This window comes from Melospiza georgiana, chromosome 21 (assembly GCF_028018845.1).
Source record: "Melospiza georgiana isolate bMelGeo1 chromosome 21, bMelGeo1.pri, whole genome shotgun sequence".
Taxonomy (NCBI): domain Eukaryota; kingdom Metazoa; phylum Chordata; class Aves; order Passeriformes; family Passerellidae; genus Melospiza; species Melospiza georgiana.
In genome coordinates, this window is record NC_080450.1 from 10,054,866 (window position 1) to 10,077,710 (window position 22,845).

Genomic DNA, 22,845 nt, shown 5'->3' on the forward strand with positions numbered 1-22,845 from the left:
TGTCTGCTCAGTTTGCTGTCATTAAAGAGCTCATTCCTGTTCAGTCAGCACCTTCCAGGGGCAAATTTCTTTCCTGTACCATCTGGGTTTTTGTTCCTTTGTTCTTTTGTTCCCTCCTGTTCCTGTGTAATGTCTTGTCTCCCTGTGTGTTTTTGGGGAGTGTGTCTTCTTGTGCTGTGACATATTGGTGTTACTATGTGCCCTTTGCTCACCCTGAACTGACAGTGCTCTCGTGTTTGTCACTTCAGGGAGATGAAGATGATGAAAATGCCCGGCCACTGGCTGAGTCCTTGCTCCTTGCTGTCACAGATCTGCTCTTTTGTCCTGACTTCACTGTGCAGAGCCACCGGAGGAGCACGGTGGTGAGTTGGAAGTTGAATCATGAGATTATCTGCATATTATCTGCATGGTGGGGGGGACCCTGGGAAAGCCAGCAGCTTCCTGCAAGCCTGCAGGCAGGAAAATACAGATTTGCTGAGCTTGACCCTGCAGTGAGTGATATTGATCATCATTTTGGGTTCATGGTATGGTGTTTGTGGCTTCTAAGACAGATGTTCTGGGGATTGTTGCAGTGTGATTGAGTCTCAAATGGAGTGGCTGGCAACTACCCCCACACTACAGCTTACCCCTCAGGAAAAGGTGGTTATGCTGGCAAACAATTGCTCTTCTGTTGTTGCCAGCAGAGCAGAGACCTTTAGCACCTTGTTCCCCTCTCTGGCAGTTAGGTGCATTCTGGGGCAGGAAGCAGCTGTTTGTCTGCTCACATGTGCTGTGATCTGAATGAGTAGATGGCCTCTGTTGTGTCTTTCCACCTCTTCTCCCTCTTTGTATCGTGGCAGCAAAGACATTTAAATATGTTCTGATCCTTGTGGTGACTGTCTGTACCTCAGAGGAGTTTCCTGAAGCAGGGATCTTCTACCAGGTGTGCTAAGAACAGAGAACAGATTGTGGTGCATCTCCCTCCTTTTTCCCTGCAAGTGACTCTCATGTTTTTTGTAGGTTCAGTCTATAAACAAAAAAACCCAGTTCTCCTTTTTGGGATAGATCTGATGCAAACTAAAAATGAGAATGCTAAACCATGGTATGTTTGATGGCTGCAAAATTCTGTGACAAATCTGAGTACTAAATTGATTGCTTGGGGTTTCTGAGTAGTAGAGAGTTGAAATGTGTCACCTGGGGCTGAAGGGGCAAGGCTGGATCAGGGCTACCCATATGCTATGAGTAAGTGGTGCTGAAACAGATGGACTTCCTGTCCAGTGCTGTCACCTGGGATGGATTGCACAAGTCAGGGTGACAATGGATTTTCCTGGGAGAGCCTCCCCCCACCACTTGCACCTGTGATTTTTCCCTTGGCAACAGCCAGACTGGTTTTTCAGGATTCTGGGCAACTGGAATTAGACACTGAGACTGTGAGTGATTTATGTTCCTTGCTGCTGGCTGCCCTTCTGCTGCCTGCAGCCTCTGTAGTCTTTGCTGAGCTGACTTTTCCTCTCTGGGCTTGGTCTGACTGCAGCTCAAGAGCAGAGAGATGGGTACCACCATCTTCTGTTCATGGCAGAGCAGCATGTGGCCCCAGAGATACAGGTTGTGGTGGATGTTGGCTGAAGTACCAGCACCACAAAGAGGAAGAACTGTGAGACAATGGGCAAAGGAGACACAGGACTGACTCATATTCCCACTGAAGTCAGCCCTAAAATTATGGCTGGAAATGTGGGCTCCTTCCATCATGCACAGTACTTTTATCTCTGTGTTTTGTCCCTTGCTTGCAAAGGCTGAGCTCTTTGAAGACATCAGCACCTGCTTTTTCAGGCCTGGGAGGGAACTTTTGTACAATTCACTTGTCTGGGTGCTTCTCTGCTGTTTTTTTTCTAGAGAGAGGGCTGAACTGCCTTGGATGCACCATTGTTGCCAATTCTGGCTCCTGCCTTCTATGCTTCAGCCTCTTATTTCTCCCACAGGACACAGCAGAAGATATCCACTCCATTGACAGCTGTGAGTACATCTGGGAGGCAGGAGTGGGCTTTGCTCATTCTCCACAGCCCAACTACATCCATGACTTGAATAGGTAAGAGCTTCTGCTAAGGCCAAATGGAAAGAAACAGGGCTCAGGAAAGGGAGATCTGGGGAAGATGAGCTCTCTTTGCCTCCTTGAGTATCCATGATTCCCAAGGAGCTTTCTGCTTGCTCCTTTCCAAGGTAACAGGATTGACAACACAGAAAAAAAGCCAGCTGACCTTTTGAGTAGCTTTTTGTAATGTAGGGTGGGAGTCAGACTGTCTGCAGCAGGAACTGGGTAAACACTGCTGTTCTGGAAATGCCAAGGAGCTCTGTACTGGATTTCTTTTTTGTAAGGCAGTGATTCTGTTTAGCTCTGTGCCGGTGACAGGAGTATGGCTTAGGAAATTAAATGGGCTTAGCTCTCCATCAGAAGGACTTTCTAGACAGGACTGAGCCTTCCTTGTGTGTTGTTGTGGTTATTGTGCCTCCTGTGCCCAGTCCCTGCTCGTGAATGGCTCCAGGCCTTTACTTCTCCTTCCAGGACAGAGCTGCTGAAGCTGCTGCTGACCTGTTTCTCTGAGGCCATGTACCTGCCTCCCTCCTCAGACAGCAGCAACACCAACCCCTGGGTACAGTTTTTCTGCTCTACAGAGAACAGGTGAGGGTAAAGGGCAGGGGCCTGGGTGCCAGGGGGAGAAATATCTTCAAATCCGTTCCATGGAGTGTTTTGGTAATGGGTAACCACAGGACTTGTTACCTCCAACATCCAGGGGCTGTTCTTTTACTTTGTCCCTGGCTCATGTGCACCCTATTAGTATTTCTGCTTAGTGAGGATTCCTCAGCAGAGTCTGAGCACGGTGCCCACTGGAGTTTGCTGCAGGACTGATCCCTGCCCTGTGGGGAATGGCAGGTCCCGTTCCCTGCTGTTCCCTTGGGCAGGGGGTGTGGTGTTGGTGGCGGATGAATGCCGCCCTCTAGTGAAATTGTACCTCTGGGACTTCAGCTCCTCGGCTGGCACTCACCGTAGGGGACTACAAACCTGGCTGGAGGCTGAAGAAATACAGTTTTGTTTTTCCAGAGGCTAGAGAGCTTTGAGGTCCTTTCCCGTTTTCACATTTTGCACATGTTTCCTCTGGGAGCCCACGTGGCCTTTTTCACCTCCCCTCCCCTCTCAGCTCTAGTCCAGGGGCCCAGCTGGGAGCTGGAGTCTTGGCTCTTGGGTCTGAGCTGCTCAGTCATGGACTGCTGTCACAGGTTAGAGGAAATGATTGTGTTTTTTCATGGCCCCAGGCTCCTGGGGAGAGAAATGCCTGTCTCTCTCCAAGGCAGTGCCTTTTGTTTCCTGCTGCTGCCTTCTGAGAACATTTTCTCCTCCTCAGACATGCACTCCCACTCTTCACCTCGCTGCTGAACGTCGTCTGTGCCTACGACCCCGTGGGTTATGGGATCCCTTACAATCACCTGCTCTTCTCTGACTACCGTGAGCCCCTGGTGGAGGAGGCAGCCCAGGTGCTCATTGTCACCTTGGACTATGACAGCTCCACCAGTTCAAGTCCCACTGTGGATGGCACGACCACTGGCACAGCCATGGATGATGTGGATGTGAGTGATACTGGAATCTGTGTTTGCTGCTCTCCTGAACTCACTGGGGTCCTCTCACACCAGCTTGGATTGAATGTTGAGCTGTAGGACCCAGCACTGCTTGTTGAGTAGCACTGCTACTCCCCTTGCAGTCTGCTCTCTCTGTTCCAATCCTGCTTCAGTCCTGTGGTCACTAAAGACCTATACAGATCAAAATACATGGCTAGATTTTGATCACTGACTTAAATCAGGAGCATGTAAGTGAAAAGCCCCTGACTATTCCATGCAGTGCTCTGTCTCTTTGCATTTAAAGCTGAATTACTCAGAGCAGAAAGCTGAAGTGAGAAACCTTGGTGGTTATACTTCAACTTCCTGAATATACCTTGTCAGTAAGCATTGCCCTCCTTTTCTTTGAATGCAGCCTCCTGGACCAGACAATCTGTTTGTGAATTACCTCTCAAGGATACACCGGGAGGAGGTAACGTGTTCCCTCCTGCACTGTTCCCTGTCTGCTTTCATGCTGGTTGCATTAGCCCTGGGCCCACCACAGTCTCTTTCCTGATCTCTTGGCAGGATTTCCAGTTCATCCTGAAAGGAGTGGCTCGCTTGTTATCAAACCCGCTGGTCCAGACCTACCTGCCAAACTCTGCCAAGAAGATACAATTCCATCAGGAGCTCCTTGTCCTCTTCTGGAAACTCTGTGACTTCAACAAGGTGTGGATCTGCTTCTTGCTGAGCTTCACCCCAGCTTGGCTGTTGTGACTCTGGCTGGAGGAAGCCCTGGTGAAGGGCTGTGGTGGGTAGCTGGCAGTGGCTCTGGGATGCTGTGGTCATCAGCCCCACTGATGCAGGTGCTGGGGGTCTGGCTGTAGAGACAGCCTGGGAGAGGGGCTGCAGCTCCTGAAGGTCTGTGCTGGAAGCAGGTTCTGCAACAGATATTATCATAACTCTACAAATAGCACTGGTGTTGATGAGGTATTGCATACACCAGCCTTTTTAATCTTCTTGAGGGACTGATTAACTAGAGACTGTCTGTGCTGAGTCCTGCAGGGTATATACTTATGATTGTCTGAAATACTCCCTTTTCTTCCAGAAATTCCTTTTCTTTGTGCTGAAGAGCAGCGATGTTCTGGACATTCTTGTCCCAATCTTGTATTTTCTCAATGATGCCAGAGCAGACCAGTGTAAGTTGGTTATTTTCAAAATTTGGAACAATTTGTGCTTGACAGTTGAGCTAGAATGTTTTTGAGATGCTTCCTCCCTACCAGTTGACAGCATTCTGAATGCATGTTCCTGACCTTCTACAGACATGGAGTGGAGTTGTCCAGTTAATTGGGTTTTAATGTTTGTAGGGGGCTAGAATCAGGACACAATCTATCCTGCAATATAGGGAAGGGAAATCCTTCTTTAGTATGCATTAACATTTTGAGTCCTCTTATTGAAAATTGTGTCCCTGATCCAGTGAAGAGGGAAAAATGACTAATCTGCTTTGCTAAAGCAGAGTAGGGAGTAAATCAGGCATAACTCCATCATTGTGTAGTGCAGGGAAGTCGTCAGATCTTCACTGCTATGATGAAAGGTTTATATTAAGAACATAATGAAGAAAAGCATCCAAGACTTAACACTGATAAGACTTAACACAGATGTGCTTGGGAAGGACACTGGTGCTGACAATGAAGGGAGCACTGTGTGGGATGTCCCTTATCAGGATGGTTTAGTCTGTGCAGTTTTTTATCAGTCCCATAGTGTTTCTCCTCTCTCCTCACTGTCCTCTCTGTGACATATTTTTCTGTTGTTTTTTCTCCATGCAGCACGAGTGGGCTTGATGCACATTGGGGTCTTTATCCTGCTGCTCCTCAGTGGGGAGCGTAACTTTGGGGTGCGACTGAACAAGCCGTATTCTGTACGAGTGCCTATGGACATCCCTGTCTTCACAGGGACACATGCTGACCTGCTCATCATAGTGAGTACAGCTCCAGCACTTCCTGAACCCTCCTAGCTCCACAAATCATTGTCCACCTTTAATATACTCGCCCTCCCTAAACTGGAAGCCCACTGAATAGCTGGCAAGTGTGTGGGATGCACACTGTTAACCTGAGGTGATGTATCTGCCAGGGTGCATTTGCATGAGGTGTAATTCCATCTGCATTAAATGATCTCAAAGAACAGGACTCCTCATGGTGCTGCACTGCTGTTATGAGGGGGTGAGTGCATGCCCTGTGCTCTACTGGTAGGGAAGGCAGGAGATCTGGCTCTGTCCCAGGCAGACAGAGGTGTGTGGAGCACATCTGTCAATGGGGACAACAGTGATACCAAGCTCAGCTCTACAGCTTTGGGTAGCTGCAAGTTTCATTGACCTTTCAGTCAGCCCACAACACTGCCTATGAGCAGCTGTGTGCTTTGCAATACAAGCCTCAGGTGCTTCCCTTCTGTCATGTTCTCATTTGCCAGAGAAGAAGCTCTCGGCAGCTTCCGATAAATCTCCAAGAGGAGATTCCTGTTAAAAGGAGCAGGAAGAAACCTGCTCACCATAACTGCTCTTGATGCTATGTGTTTTGCTCTTGCATTCCATTAATCTCAGATCATCTCTCTGTTTTAATTATGCTTCGGACTTCTCTACAGACATGCCAGCTAAAGGTGGGAAGGCCAAGATTGCGAATGCCTGAACTGGTTACAAGGCACTTGAATCTTTCCATGTCTGAGGATATAATTAAAAATAGGACAAAGATTTGAGTTAGAAGTATGCACTAAAATCAGGTGTAAAATCATTAGTTCTGTGGCATTTCAAGCAGCTATTATAAGGGTTCAGAGTCAAAGTCTATTGGAGGTGAAGGTGTCTCTTACTTCCTGGTGGTTTAGTTTTGTCCCAGGCTTCCTGAACATTGTTGAACAGCTCACAGTCAGTTTCTGTTTGCAGTGTTATAGGGCTCTAATCACATTCCCAAAGGATTCCTTGTAAATGAAAGCTTGTACTCGTGGAGCACGAGTCTGCAGTGAGAGCAGCCTTCCCCACCTGTGTAATTGTGGAGTGTGCAGGGCCCTGCCTAGGTAGGAATGGTGTCAGGAAGCGATTAGTGTGGGGGTGGCACTGGTTTTGGTTGAGAGGGTGCTTTCAGTAAGGTGCTGCCTTGCTCAAGAGCTCCTTCCTTCCACAGGTCTTTCACAAGATCATCACCAGCGGGCACCAGCGGCTGCAGCCCCTCTTCGACTGCCTGCTCACCATCGTTGTGAACGGTGAGCACTGTGTGGGGGGAGGAACCACAGCTCACAGTGCTCTCACTGCCCTGTGCCCCTCTCTGTGCTCCCCTGCTGCTGGAGGGCACTGACCAGTGCAGATAAGATCTGCCTGCATGGTCAGCTGGGGCAGAAGGAGGGAGAGCAGAGTCCTGGAGCTCCCTTGGGGAGGCAACAGGACATTTGCCAGCAGGCCTGGTGAGGGCAGTTGGCAGTACTGTCCCTTTCCAGCAGGGAGTGCCACCTCCTCACAGTGGTGGTGCTTCCCTTGGACTTAGTGAGTGCCCAGGTGCCTCCAGCTGTGAAGCTTTTCAGGAGGCACAGCAGAGATGGTGTTACTAGTGTAAGCCTAAACAAAATCTTCTAAAACCAGCAATGCCTCATTTTACCAGGCAATATCTCTGTTTCATTTGCTTTGTATTTGGAAATGTTTCTGTGGAACCATTTGTGCAAGGGTGGGAAGGTCATAAAAGCGACATTTTTAGTGGTGTATTTTTGAGAATATATACACCTTGGTTCTTTCCCTAGTTTTCATTTGCTTTGCCTCCCACAGTGTCTCCATACCTGAAGTCTCTCTCCATGGTGGCTGCTAACAAGTTACTGCATCTCTTGGAGGCTTTTTCCACCACCTGGTTCCTATTCTCTGCTGTCCAGAACCACCATCTTGTTTTCTTCTTGCTGGAAGTTTTCAACAACATCATTCAGTACCAGTTTGATGGTAACAGACTGCTTTATTTAGTGGGTTTGCACTAGTTTAGTCCAAGAGAATGTCAGATGGAAGTTCAGAGGAAGTCCAAGGAGATGAGAGGAGGTGAGAAGTGTAGAAATGAGCTATATAGGACTGATAAGTTGGGTTAGTAGATAATCACCATTGGGTCCTGGCCCAGGCAGATTTAGTTAGAACAAAATAAGATGGTAGCTAATTATCAGCATAACCTCAGCCCTCCTGCAGAAGGTGAGATGCACAGAGAGGAAAAGAAACAAAAAGTGAGTGTGTAACTCATAAGTTGTGACTGGCTGGATATTGCTGTGAAACTGCTCGTGTTGCTCAGCAATGTACGTGATGGGGCAAAACAATTTTCAAGTGCCTCTCAGTTCTGCTTTTACAAATCTCTGGGGGCTTAAGACCAAACCACCTCATCCAAAGAAAGTTCTGATATTTGCTACTTTCCAGGAAATGCCTTATGTTTTCCCTGTTAATAGCATAACAGTCTTTTGCCTAATAAATAATAAAGTAAGGCCCCAAAACCTGGTCAAAATTTAGTGTTTTGCTTTAAATTTGCTAATCAGGAATGGCCATTCTGCTTCCCTGATAGGAATCTTGCATGTGGCAATTGCCAAATCCAAAAGCAGCCTTTGTGGGTGTAATTTGTGTTTTATATTAGAGGATGGTTTCATTCTGTTCTGTGCTATCTTGCAGGCAGTAAGAATTCTGACCTTTTGGCTTTGCTATTTCAAGCCTGTGTCTCAGATTAAATGCCCTGATTTGTTTTGTGAGTTCTTTTGAAGATGGAGGAATGTTTAACCTTGGCTAGTAACCTTTTCTTCCAAAATAGATGCTAATATGTGGTTTAAACTGTCCTTTTTCTTCTCAGCTGTTTGAATATCCCTCACCAAACCATTTCTTGTCAGCTTTCCAGCCTAGGAAGGATTTCACTGAATTTTCTGTACTGCTTTGTAATGGATAAGAGGATATTGAGCTCTGCTCTTTCTTTCCCGTGCCACTGCCTTTGTGGGTGGGAGCAGTCAGGCTTTGTGTAGCCAGCGAGCTGTGCTGGGCTGGCAGAGCTCTTTGAGCCTTACTTCTCTGCTCGTTTTGTTGCTGTGATTCCCAGGGAACTCCAATCTGGTCTACGCCGTGATCCGCAAGCGGAACGTGTTTCACCAGCTGGCCAACCTGCCCACGGACGCGCAGGCCATCCAGAAGGGGCTGCAGCGCAGGAGGAAAACCCCCGAGCCCATTTCTCGCACCAACTCCCAGGACGGGGTCTCCATGGAGGGGTCACGGCCTGCTGCCCCTGCTGAGCCAGGCACGCTGAAGGCCAGTCTGGTGGCTACTCCAGGTGAGCTTTAGTTTACCTTTGGGACAGGAGAGGTTTGTTTTCTCTGTGGGATATGGTGTGGACTCACCCTTTCACTGGGTGTGGAGAGATTAAGAGTTTACATTTGTGAATAACTTAACCGCCTTTCAGTGTGAGTTTCAGATCAGTTGGCCCAAGCTGATCACAAACAAACTGCCTTGAGTTTCTGTCCTCTCAGACTTAGTGTCCATAAGACCATTTGTCCTAGTCTTGACCTGTTGTCTCAGGTTAACTCTATCCACGTGAACCTGTGTTCCTCCTCCTTCTCAAGGAGCATTTTCATAGAGAAAAATTCCTTTGGGCTTGTGAAATCAAAGCTAAATCTTGCTTCTCTTGCTGAAAGGGGAGGTTTTCCAATATCACCAGAGACACAGGATATCTGTGCATAGTGGGGTAGAGAAGAGCTTTTAAACCTATTTAATTAACTTGTGTTTCTGAGCTTTTCTTTTTTTGAACACAGGGATTGACAAGCTCACGGAGAAGTCCCAGGTGTCAGAGGATGGGACCATGCGTTCGCTGGAGCCTGAGGCTTCCCAGCTGTCCCCAGAGGGAAACCCACCTGCAGCCCTGAGTGATGGGGAGTCCTGGAGTGGGGTAAGGCTGGATGCTGGTGTGCAGGGAAGGTCTGGGTGTGAAGTGAACAAAAATGAGGGGTTAGAAGAAGAGGTGTGTTGGCCCATTAAAGAAGGGCATCGCATTAAAGGCAGCGTGCACACGTGCAGGGTGCTGGGACACAACGTGGTCCAGAAGGGCTGTTGCATCATCTTGGGTGTTTCATGTTTATGCTATGACACAAGAGCTGGGGCACTTGAGTGAGCTTTCTCCAACACAAAGACTATGACAGAGCAGTGAGTGCAGAGTTGCCAGAGGATGTCCATGAAACCTCCTGATCCTGATGTTTCCAACTCAGGTTCTTACTGCTGCTGCTTTTTCATCTCCCTTGAGATGGAGAGCTCTATCAGAATCTTTTAACTCACTGGTGCTGTGTTCCCAATGTGTTCCCATGAAGGCTAGGCTGAGGTGCTGCCCTCAGAGTGGCCTTGAATAAATTGGAATGTACAGAAATCCCAAATACTCCAGGACCAATTTTCTTACCCTTCCTGGCCTTGCCTGGTACCAGGTGAAGCCCGTGGCTAGCAAGACATCTTAAGCACACAATTATGTTGTCATTAAATGAGATCTTGACTGAGAACTTGTGGAAGGTTTTCTTCTTCCAGCAGCCCATGAAACATAATCATGGGTCTTTCCATCTGTGTCCAGCAGCTGGCTCAAACTGTTCCCAAGCTGGAAAAGCACTGGCACAGCTCTACCCCAAGCTGGCTGTTTCTGGTTGAGAAGGTGCTGAGTGAATGAGTTTATTTGTGTGGAGCTGCAGGGTGGCTGCTGGAAGGAAGTGCTGTGCCCATTTGTTTTGTAGAAAAGTCAGCTCTGTGCTGTAGCAGTGAGTGGTCAGGGAGCATTGCTAAAGGAAAAAGCCTCTCTGTTTTCACCTTGTGCAGAGATTGACAGTGATTTTAGAGGGTTATTTCCTTCCCTCCTTCCCACCATGAATATGGAAAGCCAAGTTGAGTGTGTCATTCCTCAAGAGGTGAGAGTTATTAGATAGGAGTTACTGGGAGCCTCCCCTTGGAAAAATGCTCTTTATGATATTCCAGAATGGACATAAAGAATCCCAGAGATACTCAGTAGACATAGGCTGAAAAATCTGTGGCTGTTAACTATATCATCTCTGTGCCAAAAGAGAGAAGCATCCCTCTGAACAGTCTCTTGTCAGTGCTGTTTTAACTCTGTCACTGTGGATTGTTCCAGCAGTGTCAACAGTGGTGACTGGAGCTGTGACCTTCCACAGGGTCCTCCAGCTTCATCAAATATTGCCACTCTCTGGGTGAGAGCACATGGGTTTGGTGAATGAAGGTCGGGTGGGTTTGACATGTTCTAGAGACAGGCTGAGTTGTCTTTCCCAGTAGTGGTCTAGAAAATCTGGGGAGAATATCAGCAGAAATTGATTGTATTTCTTACTCTTAAGTGTGATTAGCATTTGTTTGCTTTTATTTGTTAAAAATAATGTTTATTGATAGGAGGCATCCCATTCCCGGAGGGATCGAAGGCGTCTCTCCAGTGCATCCTCCAGTGGACAGTGGACTCCAACTCCTGACTGGGTAAGGGCATCTGGACACAGGAAATAAATAATGAGAAAGAGTTGTGGCAGAAATGCCTCACACACCCTGCCCCTTCCCTGCCATCAGAGGCTTTCCAAGAGCAGCATTTCCTCACAGACACTCGAGGTCAAAGCTCCAGAACTTTAGTTTACTGACATCTTCAAAGAAATATTTTATTTACCTGTTTCAAACCAATGTCCCACTGGTCTTATTGGGTGCCTCATAATTCTAGTGCTCCAGGATTTATTGTATTGCTCCTGTGCACTCAGTTCACCCACCAGCTTTGTGATTATTGTAAACTTCATTTGTTGCAGAGATTGTGGAGACAGCTGTAAAAACCTGCTAATGCAGTGTACTGATTTCCCTGCTGTTTTCCCACCTACAGGTGATGTCTTGGAAGTCAAAGCTCCCCCTGCAGACAATCATGCGGCTCTTACAGGTGCTGGTCCCTCAGGTGGAGAAGATCTGCATTGACAAGTAAGGAGATTTTTGGAAAGGAAGGGCTGTGTGGTGTTTAAGGAGCAATGTGAGGTTGGCAGAGTTGGAATTTGGAGGGCCTCTAAGGGAAACCTTGTAAAGTTTAATTGAAAGCATCCCGGGCTCAACAGAGTTGTTACTTGGCTTGCCAGACATCTTGTTTGTCTGATCCCTCTGTTTCCAGAGGAGAGGGGGTGTGTTCTGGGCCACAGCTCAGTGTCTGTGTTTGTTTAGGCTGGTCCTTCATGCTGCAGCACTTTTGGAGGTGTCTGTGGGACATGCTAAGGATGTTCCTGGTCTGTGTCTTGGCAGGGGTCTCACGGATGAGTCGGAGATCCTCAAGTTCCTGCAGCATGGCACCTTGGTGGGGCTGCTGCCAGTGCCTCACCCCATCCTCATCCGCAAGTACCAGGCAAACTCGGGCACTGCCATGTGGTTCCGCACCTACATGTGGGGAGTTATTTATTTGAGGTAAAGCAGCTGGGTGCAGCCTGGCTTGGTCTTTTCCAGACTTTTGGGAGGCCTACAGAGACAATTGCATGCCCTCAGCCAGCCCTGGCTTATCTCACATTTACAGGATAGGAAGATGTTTTTCCCTTGGGTGTATCAGCTGCTCCTAAACTTTGAGGGGGTGACATGAAGGGGGTTGTTCTGGGAGTGCTGCTTGTTTGGGAACTGGCAGCAGCAGGGAATAGAAAAGCTGCCCAGAGGGTCTGGTGCAGAGATTTTATGCAAAGCTCTGGCTTTGTGGGATGTTGTAGATACTGTCATCCCTGTAAGGTGTGTTGTCTCTCAACCAGTGATTTCCTTTTATGCAAAGCTGAAGGCACGCCGTGCAGCCAGCTCCTGTAATCGTGGCTGTGAGATTTGAATTCCATGTAACTGGCCACAGGGAGTAAAGTGGCTCTTGTCTTTCTGTCTCAGGAATGTGGATCCCCCCATCTGGTATGACACAGATGTTAAGCTGTTTGAAATTCAACGGGTCTGAAGAGAACACTTACCTCTACTGAGAGAAATACACTGGATCTAAGGACTGTGGCGTGCTGCTTCATCACAGCTATTCCTGCATTTCACGTCCAGCTGAGAGACCAAAAGGACAATCACTTCATTTACCTCCCTGTCATTTAAAGCTTTAATCGGGACCTGCTTGGGCATCCCTCCCCCCAGCTCACTTCTCTTCCCTCACCCTTCACCACGAACCTTGAGTAAAAGATATCTAAGGGATTGTCCATTGTTGTGGTTGCACTAGAAATCAAGACTGTTCTTAGCTCCTTTGTTACTCTTTTGCTTCTGGATGTGGTTTGGAAACCAATCTGACCCTGTCCTTGCCCTGGTCAGAGTCAGCATTTAATTGAAAAAGACTAGCTGTAAATTGGGTGCAAAGGGAGAAGCTGCTATTCCTGCAGGAGACAGGGCTTGGAAACTGCAGTTACTTCCATGTAGCTCCATAAAGTTTCCAAGGCATCCCTTCTGGCTGCAGGTGTCTCCCTGGTGTCTCAGCTGCATATAGGGAAGTCTTTCCCACCTAAATGATGTTGAAGGAGAACTTTGTGTCTCAGTTCTGAATCTCTCTAGTCCTTTCCTGGAAAGCTGCTTGAGAAGTTTTGTTGGTGTGGGTCAGAAGTTTTTCCTTGGCTTCCAAGCCCAGCAGCCTGTCCTTCATGGTGGACTGTTGCAAAGGAGCCTGTCTTACTTTTAAAAGCCCTTTTTAATCCATGTGAGCACACAGGGATGAAGGGACTGGCTCAGTGAGAGCAAGGAGAAGAGACCTGACTTAAACTCTTTTAAGTTTTCTCCCAGTGGCTGAAAGGACGCCGTCACCTGGATTTGAAAGGAACCATATCCTTCCATCTTTGCCTGGCAGGTTGATGCAATGCAGGGAGCAGAACAGTCTTTTGCACACTACTGTTAAGGCAAGGGTTTGAGGGAGCCACTCAGGGAAGTTGTAGGAGGAATTTGGAAGTTGTAGGAGGAAAAGCATCTCCATGTCAGTAGGGAGTGGAGAGTGCTGAGGCACAGTTGAATTCTTCAGGGCATTTTGCTTATTGACCAAGTTATTGGATCTTGAATGTATTGGGTCCCAAGCATGTGTAAATTTTGGGAAGCCAGAATGGAAATTGGTGGGAGATCTGCTGTAGCTGGCTTGGTTTAGCATTGTGGGGTTACACATTGGTGAGTGGAGACACTCTTGAGGTTTGAGTCAAATGTAATGTTCTGCTGGGAGGGGCTGCTGTCTTAGACCCACGTGGTCTTTAGGCAATGAAATGTGAGGGGTCCTGTCATGAACTGAGACCTTTCCATCAAAGCATAATCCTTGGTGCTCTTTTATTCAGGCTCTTGGGAGGATTGCTGGTTGTGAGCTGTTTGCCACAGGTTAGGCCCAGCAGTGTCACTGCATGGAAACAGGTCTGTCACATTAAGTACAGGGACAGTGTGACACACTCTGTGACTTGTAACCCTGGCCTAACCCTCGCAGCTGCAGTGGTAACAGCATGGCCATCCTCTCCCAGAGAGCTGCTCCAGTGTGCTGCTGGCTCCCACTGGCCTCTAGTCAGGTGGTTTCCTCCTCTGGGCACTGAGAGAGAATGGAGTCCCAGGCCAGTAGAAAGTGAAATAAAATCGGAACGGTTTTCTGAAGGATAAGAAATACGTGAAATAGAGAGAGGTTATTCCCCCACCTGCTTCCCATCTCCAACCCACTTTGCCACCCACCACTACTCCCATCCTGACCCCACCTCTGTTCAGGTGTGAACAGGGTCTGTTTCACTTGGAGAATCTCATGTATAAGAATGTGATTTGGTGGGGCCACACTCTGATTGTATGGCACTCGCACCTCACAGCTGGAACGGGGCCTCCTGTGTCCCACGTGCTTTGCCTCTTCCCTCCCATGGATCTGCTGGTTCTCATGATCTCTTCCGTCCTCTCTTTTCTGCTTTATTTCTTTGTGAGTTCCTCTGGAAGCCTTTTTGTTTGTTTCTTGGTGTTTGGAGTCTGATCCTTGTTCTGTGGAAATCAACTTGCACTGTAAACTCTTTGCTTACTTATGGACAGAAAGATAAAGATAACTGAAACATGCACTTGGGTACTTTTTTTTTCTCCTTCCGCAGAGGGAGGTTTATAATCTTGTTTGTTTTATGTTGAGGTTTTTTTTGTGCCACTAGTGGACCGTGGGCTGGCTTCCTCTGCAGTGGTAATTTTTTTTATAATCAAAAATGAAGATTTGACTCTGGGAAATGAGCCTGAATTGTGTGGGTTTGGCCATTTCTGTGTTTATAGCATCATCAAAGATCAAACAGGATCAAGTCTCCTGAGTGAGTGAACCATGTGCTACAACCTTTGTGCAGTTGAGACCTGTAAAACAGGCACCCTGGCCCTAGGGGCTGTTAGGAAAGGACATGGAGGGCCTTGATTGTTTATCTGATCTGTGGTGGCTGGAGGTGAGAGTTGGAGCTGGTGGGCTTCATTCCTGTCCATGCAGATCATGTCTTCAGTCATGTATTCAGTGTTCATTCCAAAGTCACCTGCTCTCTGAAAGCTCAGTGACTTAAACCAGTGTTTTATCCATTAAACTGGACAAAATCCAAGTCATGGTTTGCCCACAAAGTGCCATCTCTCCTTGTCCCCAGGCTGTCAATCACTACAAAGAAGGTTTGAGGTCAGACGTTAGCATGTATGTCCTGTGGATCCCATGGTACAAACACTGACATGAGAATAATAATTAACTTTATTGGAACCTAATTTATCCAGCTGTTATTTCTCATGACATATTTCTGTTGACATGGGCCCAAATACAAACACTTATTGGGCAAAGTTCATGCTCATGCAATCAGTCTCACTTAGAGTTTTAGAGAAAGTAAAACTGCCTCAATGCTGAATCCTCAGTTACTGTCTTGGGAGAGTTTGCTTTACTAGCAAATCCCAAAAAACCCATAAATAGGCTCTAATCCTAAACCCACACTGATCCTGGGATTCATTTACAAAGGAACAGAAGCAATAATGAGAATGCCTTTTGTGCCATGCTTGGGTAAGGGTCATGACAGATTTAGACTGAGAATCCCAGAATGGTTTGGGTTGGAAGGGACCATAAAGCTCGTGTGCCATGGGCAAGAATTCCTTCCTCAAGGCCAGGTTGCTCAGAGCCCCACACAACCTCTGAATGTAAGAACAATTTAAGTGAGTTGACCTTGAGCAGACCCAGAGACTTCACAAGACACACATGGAAACTCAATCTCTTTATTTTAGTTCATCAGCTCTGGATTTGGACCCATAGTCACAAGCCCCTTGCTCTCGCACATGCTTTCAAAGCAAGCATCCCTATGGAATACATCCCAATGGGTCTTTGATCAGGCACCTCTGCAGCTGCCTTCCTTTGGGCATGGTGACCTCAGGAAAGGTTTGTGGGTGTGCAAGGCAGCAGCAAGGGCCAACGTGTTGGGATGGGGAAAGATTCACAGTGGATGTGGCAGTGGCTTGCTCTTGAACTAGCCCTTGTACAAGGATGGGACCTTGGCTAGTCCACACCAGTGATAACATCATCTGTGGTGTGTAAGGATCACCCACAGTGCTTCCCTAGTGATTCCCACCTGAGGCTCTGGGAGTGCCTGTAGGAAGAAGTGTTTATTCTCAGTAAGGCAAGGTCATGTAATAGCTTTTATTTTTTGATTGCTTTTGATTTTCTGAATTGGTGTAGGCCAGTCTTCATTGCTTTTGCTGAAGGCTGCCCTTGCATTCTTTTATCTGGGTGATCTCAATAGGAGTTGGTAAAGTCCCATTTGCTGCCAAACAGCATCCACTGGCAGACTGCTGACTGCATGTGTGATTCCTGAGAGCAGTGAGAGTTTGTTTATGGGCTTTGAGTCTATTCTCTATGGTGGAAAAGGACAACATTAAAGAACCTCTTCTGAAAGTCACTGTGATGTTGTACAAGAAGTCCAAGCAGAAACTGGAGGGAAAACATCTTAGAAGCTTCCATGTGCCTATCTACTGCTTACTGCATCTTTGTTCAGCATCACTGATTCTCCCCAGCCCCTGGGCTGGGGGTCCAGCTTGGCTCAGGCTGTCACGTAGACCTCCAGGAGCGCCCCGATGGAGTGCATGCGGTAAAACACAGACAAGGGGAGGCCGAAGTTGACGATCACAAACCAGGTGGAGTAGCCATAAAATGACCTTTCCATTCCATTCTCGAAGAGAGGGTGAGACCCAAATGTGGGCATGATCCACAGCTGGAGAGATGTGAGGGAAAGAGACACAAGTCAGAGGATGACAAACTGTCCCCTATTGCACCCTAATCTCAAGAGTTGTAGGAATATTTTAGGAGTATCACAATAGTCACCTTGCCAGTGAGGAGAAGGAAAATCCCACAGTTATGCTGTTGACTCCTTGCTCTAATTCAAATCCTGTTGAATCCCTGGAAACCTAAAGACAGCCCCATTCTGCCCCAGCCTGCTTCTCTTTCTACGGGGTTTCATTGTTTCCCTGGGCAATGGGTTTTCACTGGATTAAGGCTGCAGTGTTGATTCAAGATCCCAGACCACAGTGTACTTTATTGTGTGAGTTTCAAGCCTGGACGCTCATGTTTACAGAGACTTAATGCTGGTACCTGACATTTTCTTTCATGTGTCTCATGAAACACCCTTAATAAGCCTAGTGGGGGTTTTCTCAGAGGCTAAAATCTTGGCTAGTAAGGACTTAGTAGCTGTCTCCTCCCATGAAACACAGTAATACTTGACTCTAAGGGTAAAAGAGAGACTTTCTAATTATGAGGGTGGGGTATTATCAGCAAAACCAGTCTTGGCTTTCCTCACCAGTACTTGAGACTTAGTGGGCAAAGGTTTTTTGTTTGGAATACAGAGAAAGACAAAGAGGTCATGTCTGTGTCACAGGTCACCGTGGCTCAGCCGGAGCTGTGACAGAGCAGAGAGCACAATACTTACTATGATGTTGCTCAGAACTAAGAAGAACGAGATCTCCCTCAATACTCTTCTCTTCCAGGTCAGGTGAGAGTAGGTATGGATGTAGGACAGGGAAACTTTCCGGATCTCCTGTCCCAGCTCCAGCACGCTCATTCGTCTCTGGCGGCAGGCTTCACAATTCTGCACTTCTTTACTGTCTTCCTCCTTTTCCTCCTTGGCAGGAGGTGTCTGGCTGTGCTCCTGCACTCTGTCCTGCGTGCTCTCCTCTTCCCCAGGCAGCTCTGCAGCCACCGTGTGCTGCTCGCAGCGTCTGGCATGCTTGGCCTCATCTGCTGCTACAACGTGCCGCCGGTGGAGCCCATCGATGACAAAAACATTCTGGGTGATGTTCTGAATGATAATGAGGACAGAGTAGGCCAGGGCAAGCCTGTTCAGCAGGTCTCTGCGGTTGCTGGCTATCAGGGCCACAATGGAGAAGTAGGACATGCCGATTTGGCCAAGGGCTGCGCCCATCAGCAGGACCGCGTCCAGGCTGCGGGTTGGGTTTTGCACCGTGTCCAGCTCCTTTTTTTCCAAGGCATGGATGAGTGTCCCAACCACGGCACACACACTCATCAGGGGCAGGAGCACAATGTAGTAGGTAAAATAGATCACAAGGACCTGGCGGCTGGGGTCCAAGGTGGCGGCCTGGATCTGGTACATCATGAAAACACAAGCCCCGATGATTACAGCACTGGTGCCCAGCACTGGCCCAAAGAGCACTCCCTTGAGCTTGAATTTGGGCCTCTTTTCCAGGCTGTGGTGGTGGCTGATGGTTCTCCCCACGTTCTTCCATATGACGTAGAGCATGGAGGAGCAGATCAGGCTGTACTCGGTGTTGAAGGGGTAGAGCAGGATGTAGCCCTCCTGGAAGACTCTGCAGATGGTCGTGTTTGGGCATACGCACATGGCAGTCTCATTGCCTGGAGCTTGAGAAGAGGAAGGTGACAATTAAGAGAGGGATGACCTGGATGTCACGGCTGTCTTTGGGAGTTTCTTGAGTACAGGCACAACATGTGTGTCTGTGCCTCAGAAACAGGGATCACAAGGAAGTTATTTGGCTACTGCTCAGTCCTAAAGTATATGAGGATTCAGAATAACACAGCTTAGCTAATGTCTTTTCCTATCTATGGTCAACACCACAGGTGCTGGATGAGAGACTCCTCTTCCCTCACAACAAAGCCTTCTCTGTTTCTCCCCCTGGAATATTAGATTCCCCTTTACTCCTCTATATCCTCACAAAGAAGACCACAGCAATTACATGAGCCTCTTCTAGTCTGGCAATCCTGTGCTTGCAGTTAGTAGGAAAAAGTGAGCAAAAATGCTAATTCATGGTGGGCTTTTCCTTTCCTAGACCTCAGTTTTAGGGTTTCACAGCAGATCCTCTCCCTCCAGGTGAAGATCTTCTCCCCTTGCAGCCCATTTCCTCGAGACAACCTCCAATAATAGGGAAGTTGCAGCATTTGGGGGAACTGGAGATATCTGAATCACTGAGACCCAGAGGGTCTCCAGAGAAGTGCACCAGCACCAAGCCTGACAGAGTTCAGAAGTGTTGGACAATACTCTGGCGCACACAGTGGACTACTTGGGAATGGTCCTGTACAGGGCCAAGAACTGGGCTTGCTGATCTTTGCAGGTCCCTTCCAACTCAGTATATTCTGTGATCCTGTGAAATGTTTTCCTAGAAGTCACCTGTGTCAGCCTAACACCAATGGGGATGTGAGGAAGGAGCCTTGCCTATGAATCGCTGCTCCACCTCGCGCAGCTGAGACTCCATCTCCATGTGCAGGGAGTCGTTGGTCACCGACAGGAGCCATTCCAGAAGGTTGGTGGCTACGGCGACCATCAGCCCACACCTGGGAGGAGACACAGGACTTGTACAGTGTCTGGAGATGGTTCACAGCCAGCGTGTCCCTCCCCTCTCGCTGGCCCATGCACAGATTTGAGCACAGATTTGTGCCCACTCTACCTGAGGCCCGTGGGGTGTGGCTTTGCATAAACACACCTGAGCATATTCCCACTTGCCATTTACAAAGGAGCAGGGCAGGCAGTGCCTGGTGAAACTGGCCTCAGCTGGGACATCTCCCAGTAACAGGAATGGGGAGACCCCCCCCATCCTCCAGTCTGTGAGCTGGTGCCTGAGACAGGCAGCAGGAAGACGTTTGGGAGGAAGGAAGAAGCTTTGCAGCATTCCAAGGCACAAAGGAAAACTGAAGGGAGCTGGTGAGCTCAGTTCAGTGGAGGGAGGATGGGTCCGAACCACGCATAGTTTGGTTCCTGTGTGACCCAAAATATAAGGTCTGTATAGGATGCACACATTTCTAGCAGGAATCATAATGGACATCACAAGCAGAAAGGAAAAGTTTTTTTAGAGCAGTAGAAGGCATTTTTTGTCCTTGTTTTTTACCTGGTGAAGTTGTGCTGGACTTGAATGCAGTCCTTAGAGTGATGCCACAGAAAGTAAATCTGCAAGTGGAGAACAATAACACTGTGAGCAGGGTGAAGTTGGCAGCTGGCTGCACACATGGTGGAAAGAAACAGGTAGAAAAGAAGGTACAGGTCCAAGCAGGAGCAAAGCTGCCTCGGTGTGAGGGTGCAGGAACATGTGTGCACCTGCACCCCAGTGCTGAGGCAGGTGCTGGCATCCTTGGGTAAGGGCAGCTTTTATGTGTGACTGCACTGAATGCACATCCCGGAGCTCTGTGTTCCTCTGTCCTGTTCATGTGGGTATTTGCTGCTGAGGTGGGAATTAGTTTACTTTTCAAATATGGCTTTGGGTCTGTAAAGAAGAAGGGTGGTGTTGAATAACAAGGTGAAAATGGTGTGAGATATCTTTGTGTGGAAAGGATTTTGTTGGGTGGATAGATTGGCAAGTACAAAGAGGAGCTGAGGCACAGACTGGTGCAAAGACATCTCTGGCAAAATGTGAAATTTCCTCTCTTCGTACTTTGTTTCAAAGCAAATTCCTCTGGATCCTATGGTATGTCAGGTATTTCTAGGGTAATTTTTGAATCTTTCTCCCCTGTCTCTCTAGGTGGCACACAGGGAGTGCAGGTAGCATTTGAAGTGATGTGTGATGCTTTAATGCTTTCAGTGCTCAGGAGAATGCCCCATGTTCGTTCACATTCCCACATCTCCCAGCCTCCCCCCAGCCCTGGAGCTCCCAGGAAAGGGACAGAGAGAACAGACAAGCTTACAGAAGGGTAATGTGCAGTACCTGGGTGCCAATAAAAAGGATTGCAATGACAGGGAACATAATTTCCACATTGGATTTGCAGCGGACAAGGATTGTGCTGTAGCCAATCTCAAACACATTCAGGAGGATGCTGCAACTGCCAAACAGCAGCACTGACCCTGCACAAAGAGCAAAGGACCAGTAAATAAACCCAGATATGTCTGTTGAGCATCTGAGCTTGTCTGGGGATAGGGGGCCTTGTGCTTCTTGGATTTGTGTGGAGCTGGCAGTCTTTCTCCTGGAATTCTTACGATTTAAGGAGAGGAGGACAAAGGAGAGCCTTTGTCCTGAACCTGAACCTGACTGCGTGCTTTGACTGGTTAAAGGTGTTAGGAAACTGCAAGGTATTTTCTTGTGCTTGGATGAAGGTGGGGATGGGGGTTTGGGGCTTTTCTGTACAACCTGAAATGGCAGGGGTAAGTTAATGGAGGGTCATGCTTTCTGCCTTGTGGAGGAAACCTGCAATGACCACAGGTCTGCTAAGGCTTGTAGCAGTCCCATCTGCAGTAGTTGGAACCCTTTGATTGTTTCTCCCTTTTGCCTTGGACATGCCTCTGCAGCTTTAGGTACACAAGTACCTTGCAGCTTCCTTCAATTGATTCTCCATGCTTAGTTAACAAGATAGTGCCTAATTAAAAACTCCGCGATAGACCAGAGGCAGGGCTGCTGCGGGAAGGGTAATTTCTCAAAGTGGGGCAAATACGAAGGGAAAATCTCCCAGGAAAGCCTGGGTGTCACTGGGATGTGACTCAATGGGTAAGAATCCTTCCCTGGCAACAAGGCTGCGGTGATGTTAAATGAGGATGATGGAGACATAGGGCCACTGGTGCTCTTGGATAAACACACTTCTCAAAGTGCTCCTGCCTAAAACCTTTCCTATGGTTTTTCCCACAGTGCTCATTTGCTGTCGTGGAAAGGGGTTATGCCTGGATTTCTCGTTGTGAAGGGACCAGAGAGCAAAGTTTGACTGGAGGCTGAAGGAAAGCTGAGTTTCAGGCTTTCCTGGCTGCTCTGCTTCCACTCTGTGCCCATCAGCCTGACAAGAACTGGGAAGTTCCCAGTGCCCTAACTGCATATCCTACAGCTTCTAGCTCTTCTAGTAACAGGGGGAGAATTTCTTTGCCTTCCAAGCCTTTGGAAGAAGGCATGAGAGAAAAAATAAAAGCACAACTCACCCCTAACCCAGATGGGTCCGGCGTGGGAGTCCCTGTAGAGTATGGCGTGTGGCTTCCGGCTGGTGCCCATCAGGTAGTAAATAACCCAGAACACGCACAAGACCTTGAGGACGGAGAGCAGGATCCAGACATCTGCCAGAGTGATGGCCACCCTGTTGAAGATCATGCTGCTGATGAAGGCGCTGCCCAGAAACACCACGTTCATGGCCAGCAGCCCTGAGAAGAGCTGCCCAGCCTTCTGAGCTTGCCGGTGGCTCTGCTCCACTGAGGAGCAGTGACGGTACAGCCAGAACTTCTCATAGTGGATCGTGGTGGTGTCTGCTGGGAGTGATGCTGATCTGCTCTGGCAGTGATGGCAGGGCTTGGAGTCTTTCTTGTGAGACATGGCTCATCTGCCTGGGGACCACCTCCTGCATTGAAAACAGGGAAGGTTTAAAGTGGGGATGTGCTGAGATGGGAGGCTGTATGCTCTGCTGTGAAGGCCACTTCACTGTGTGGTGACCTCCCTTCCTTGCTTTGCAGCTTTTCCTTCCTTCTCCAGAAGCTGGATGAAGGGGAAAAGGAGATTGGTTTTTAGCCCAGGTTAAGCATGAAAACTTTCCCAGTGGACAGAGTCATTGCAGGGCACTGGGGAAAGGCCCTTCTGCCAAAACCTGTCCAGAAACACGGGATTAAAGTGGGTGTCTGATACCTGTACCTGCCCCACAGTACCAGGGGCTGCTGGGACCAGAGGTGCTCAAACCATTCCCACCCTCACCTTTCACAGCTTCTCCGGCCCTGGATTCAGGTTTTCTCCTTGCCCTTTGTTGTCGTAAGGATTACCTGGAAATGAAGAGCAAGCTTAGACCTGCTTTGAAATTCAGCACTGTTTGATTTTCAGTTGATGGATCCAACCTCTTCCTTCTGTTTTTGGGCTCTGAGAGTTACAGGCTCCCTGAAAGGTCACACAAATTG

The 22,845-nt window shown here is 48.2% G+C and overlaps 2 protein-coding genes across 2 annotated transcripts in view; one reads left to right on the forward strand and one right to left on the reverse strand.

Annotated features, from left to right (window-relative positions):
* HID1 (HID1 domain containing) overlaps positions 1-14,605 on the forward strand; it is a 28,041-nt gene extending 13,436 nt beyond the window's left edge. Inside the window, exons 4-19 of the mRNA XM_058038883.1 lie at positions 249-362; positions 1,959-2,065; positions 2,540-2,656; positions 3,378-3,600; positions 4,001-4,057; positions 4,153-4,293; positions 4,673-4,763; positions 5,391-5,542; positions 6,735-6,813; positions 7,367-7,531; positions 8,649-8,876; positions 9,355-9,488; positions 10,973-11,053; positions 11,439-11,530; positions 11,843-12,001; positions 12,455-14,605. Coding sequence (XP_057894866.1) covers positions 249-362; positions 1,959-2,065; positions 2,540-2,656; positions 3,378-3,600; positions 4,001-4,057; positions 4,153-4,293; positions 4,673-4,763; positions 5,391-5,542; positions 6,735-6,813; positions 7,367-7,531; positions 8,649-8,876; positions 9,355-9,488; positions 10,973-11,053; positions 11,439-11,530; positions 11,843-12,001; positions 12,455-12,518 — 2,004 coding nt within the window. The 3' untranslated portion in view covers positions 12,519-14,605. The remainder of the gene's footprint in view (positions 1-248; positions 363-1,958; positions 2,066-2,539; positions 2,657-3,377; positions 3,601-4,000; positions 4,058-4,152; positions 4,294-4,672; positions 4,764-5,390; positions 5,543-6,734; positions 6,814-7,366; positions 7,532-8,648; positions 8,877-9,354; positions 9,489-10,972; positions 11,054-11,438; positions 11,531-11,842; positions 12,002-12,454) is intronic.
* A 1,976-nt stretch (positions 14,606-16,581) lies between these two features.
* Positions 16,582-22,276, reverse strand: OTOP3 (otopetrin 3). The gene is made up of 6 exons (XM_058038992.1): positions 21,892-22,276; positions 20,699-20,835; positions 19,889-19,947; positions 19,219-19,337; positions 17,464-18,404; positions 16,582-16,752 (listed from the first exon to the last, which is right to left on the reverse strand). The coding sequence occupies exons 1-6, from the start codon at positions 22,274-22,276 to the stop codon at positions 16,582-16,584; spliced, it is 1,812 nt and encodes a 603-aa protein (XP_057894975.1).
* Between the last annotated feature and the right edge of the window lie 569 nt (positions 22,277-22,845).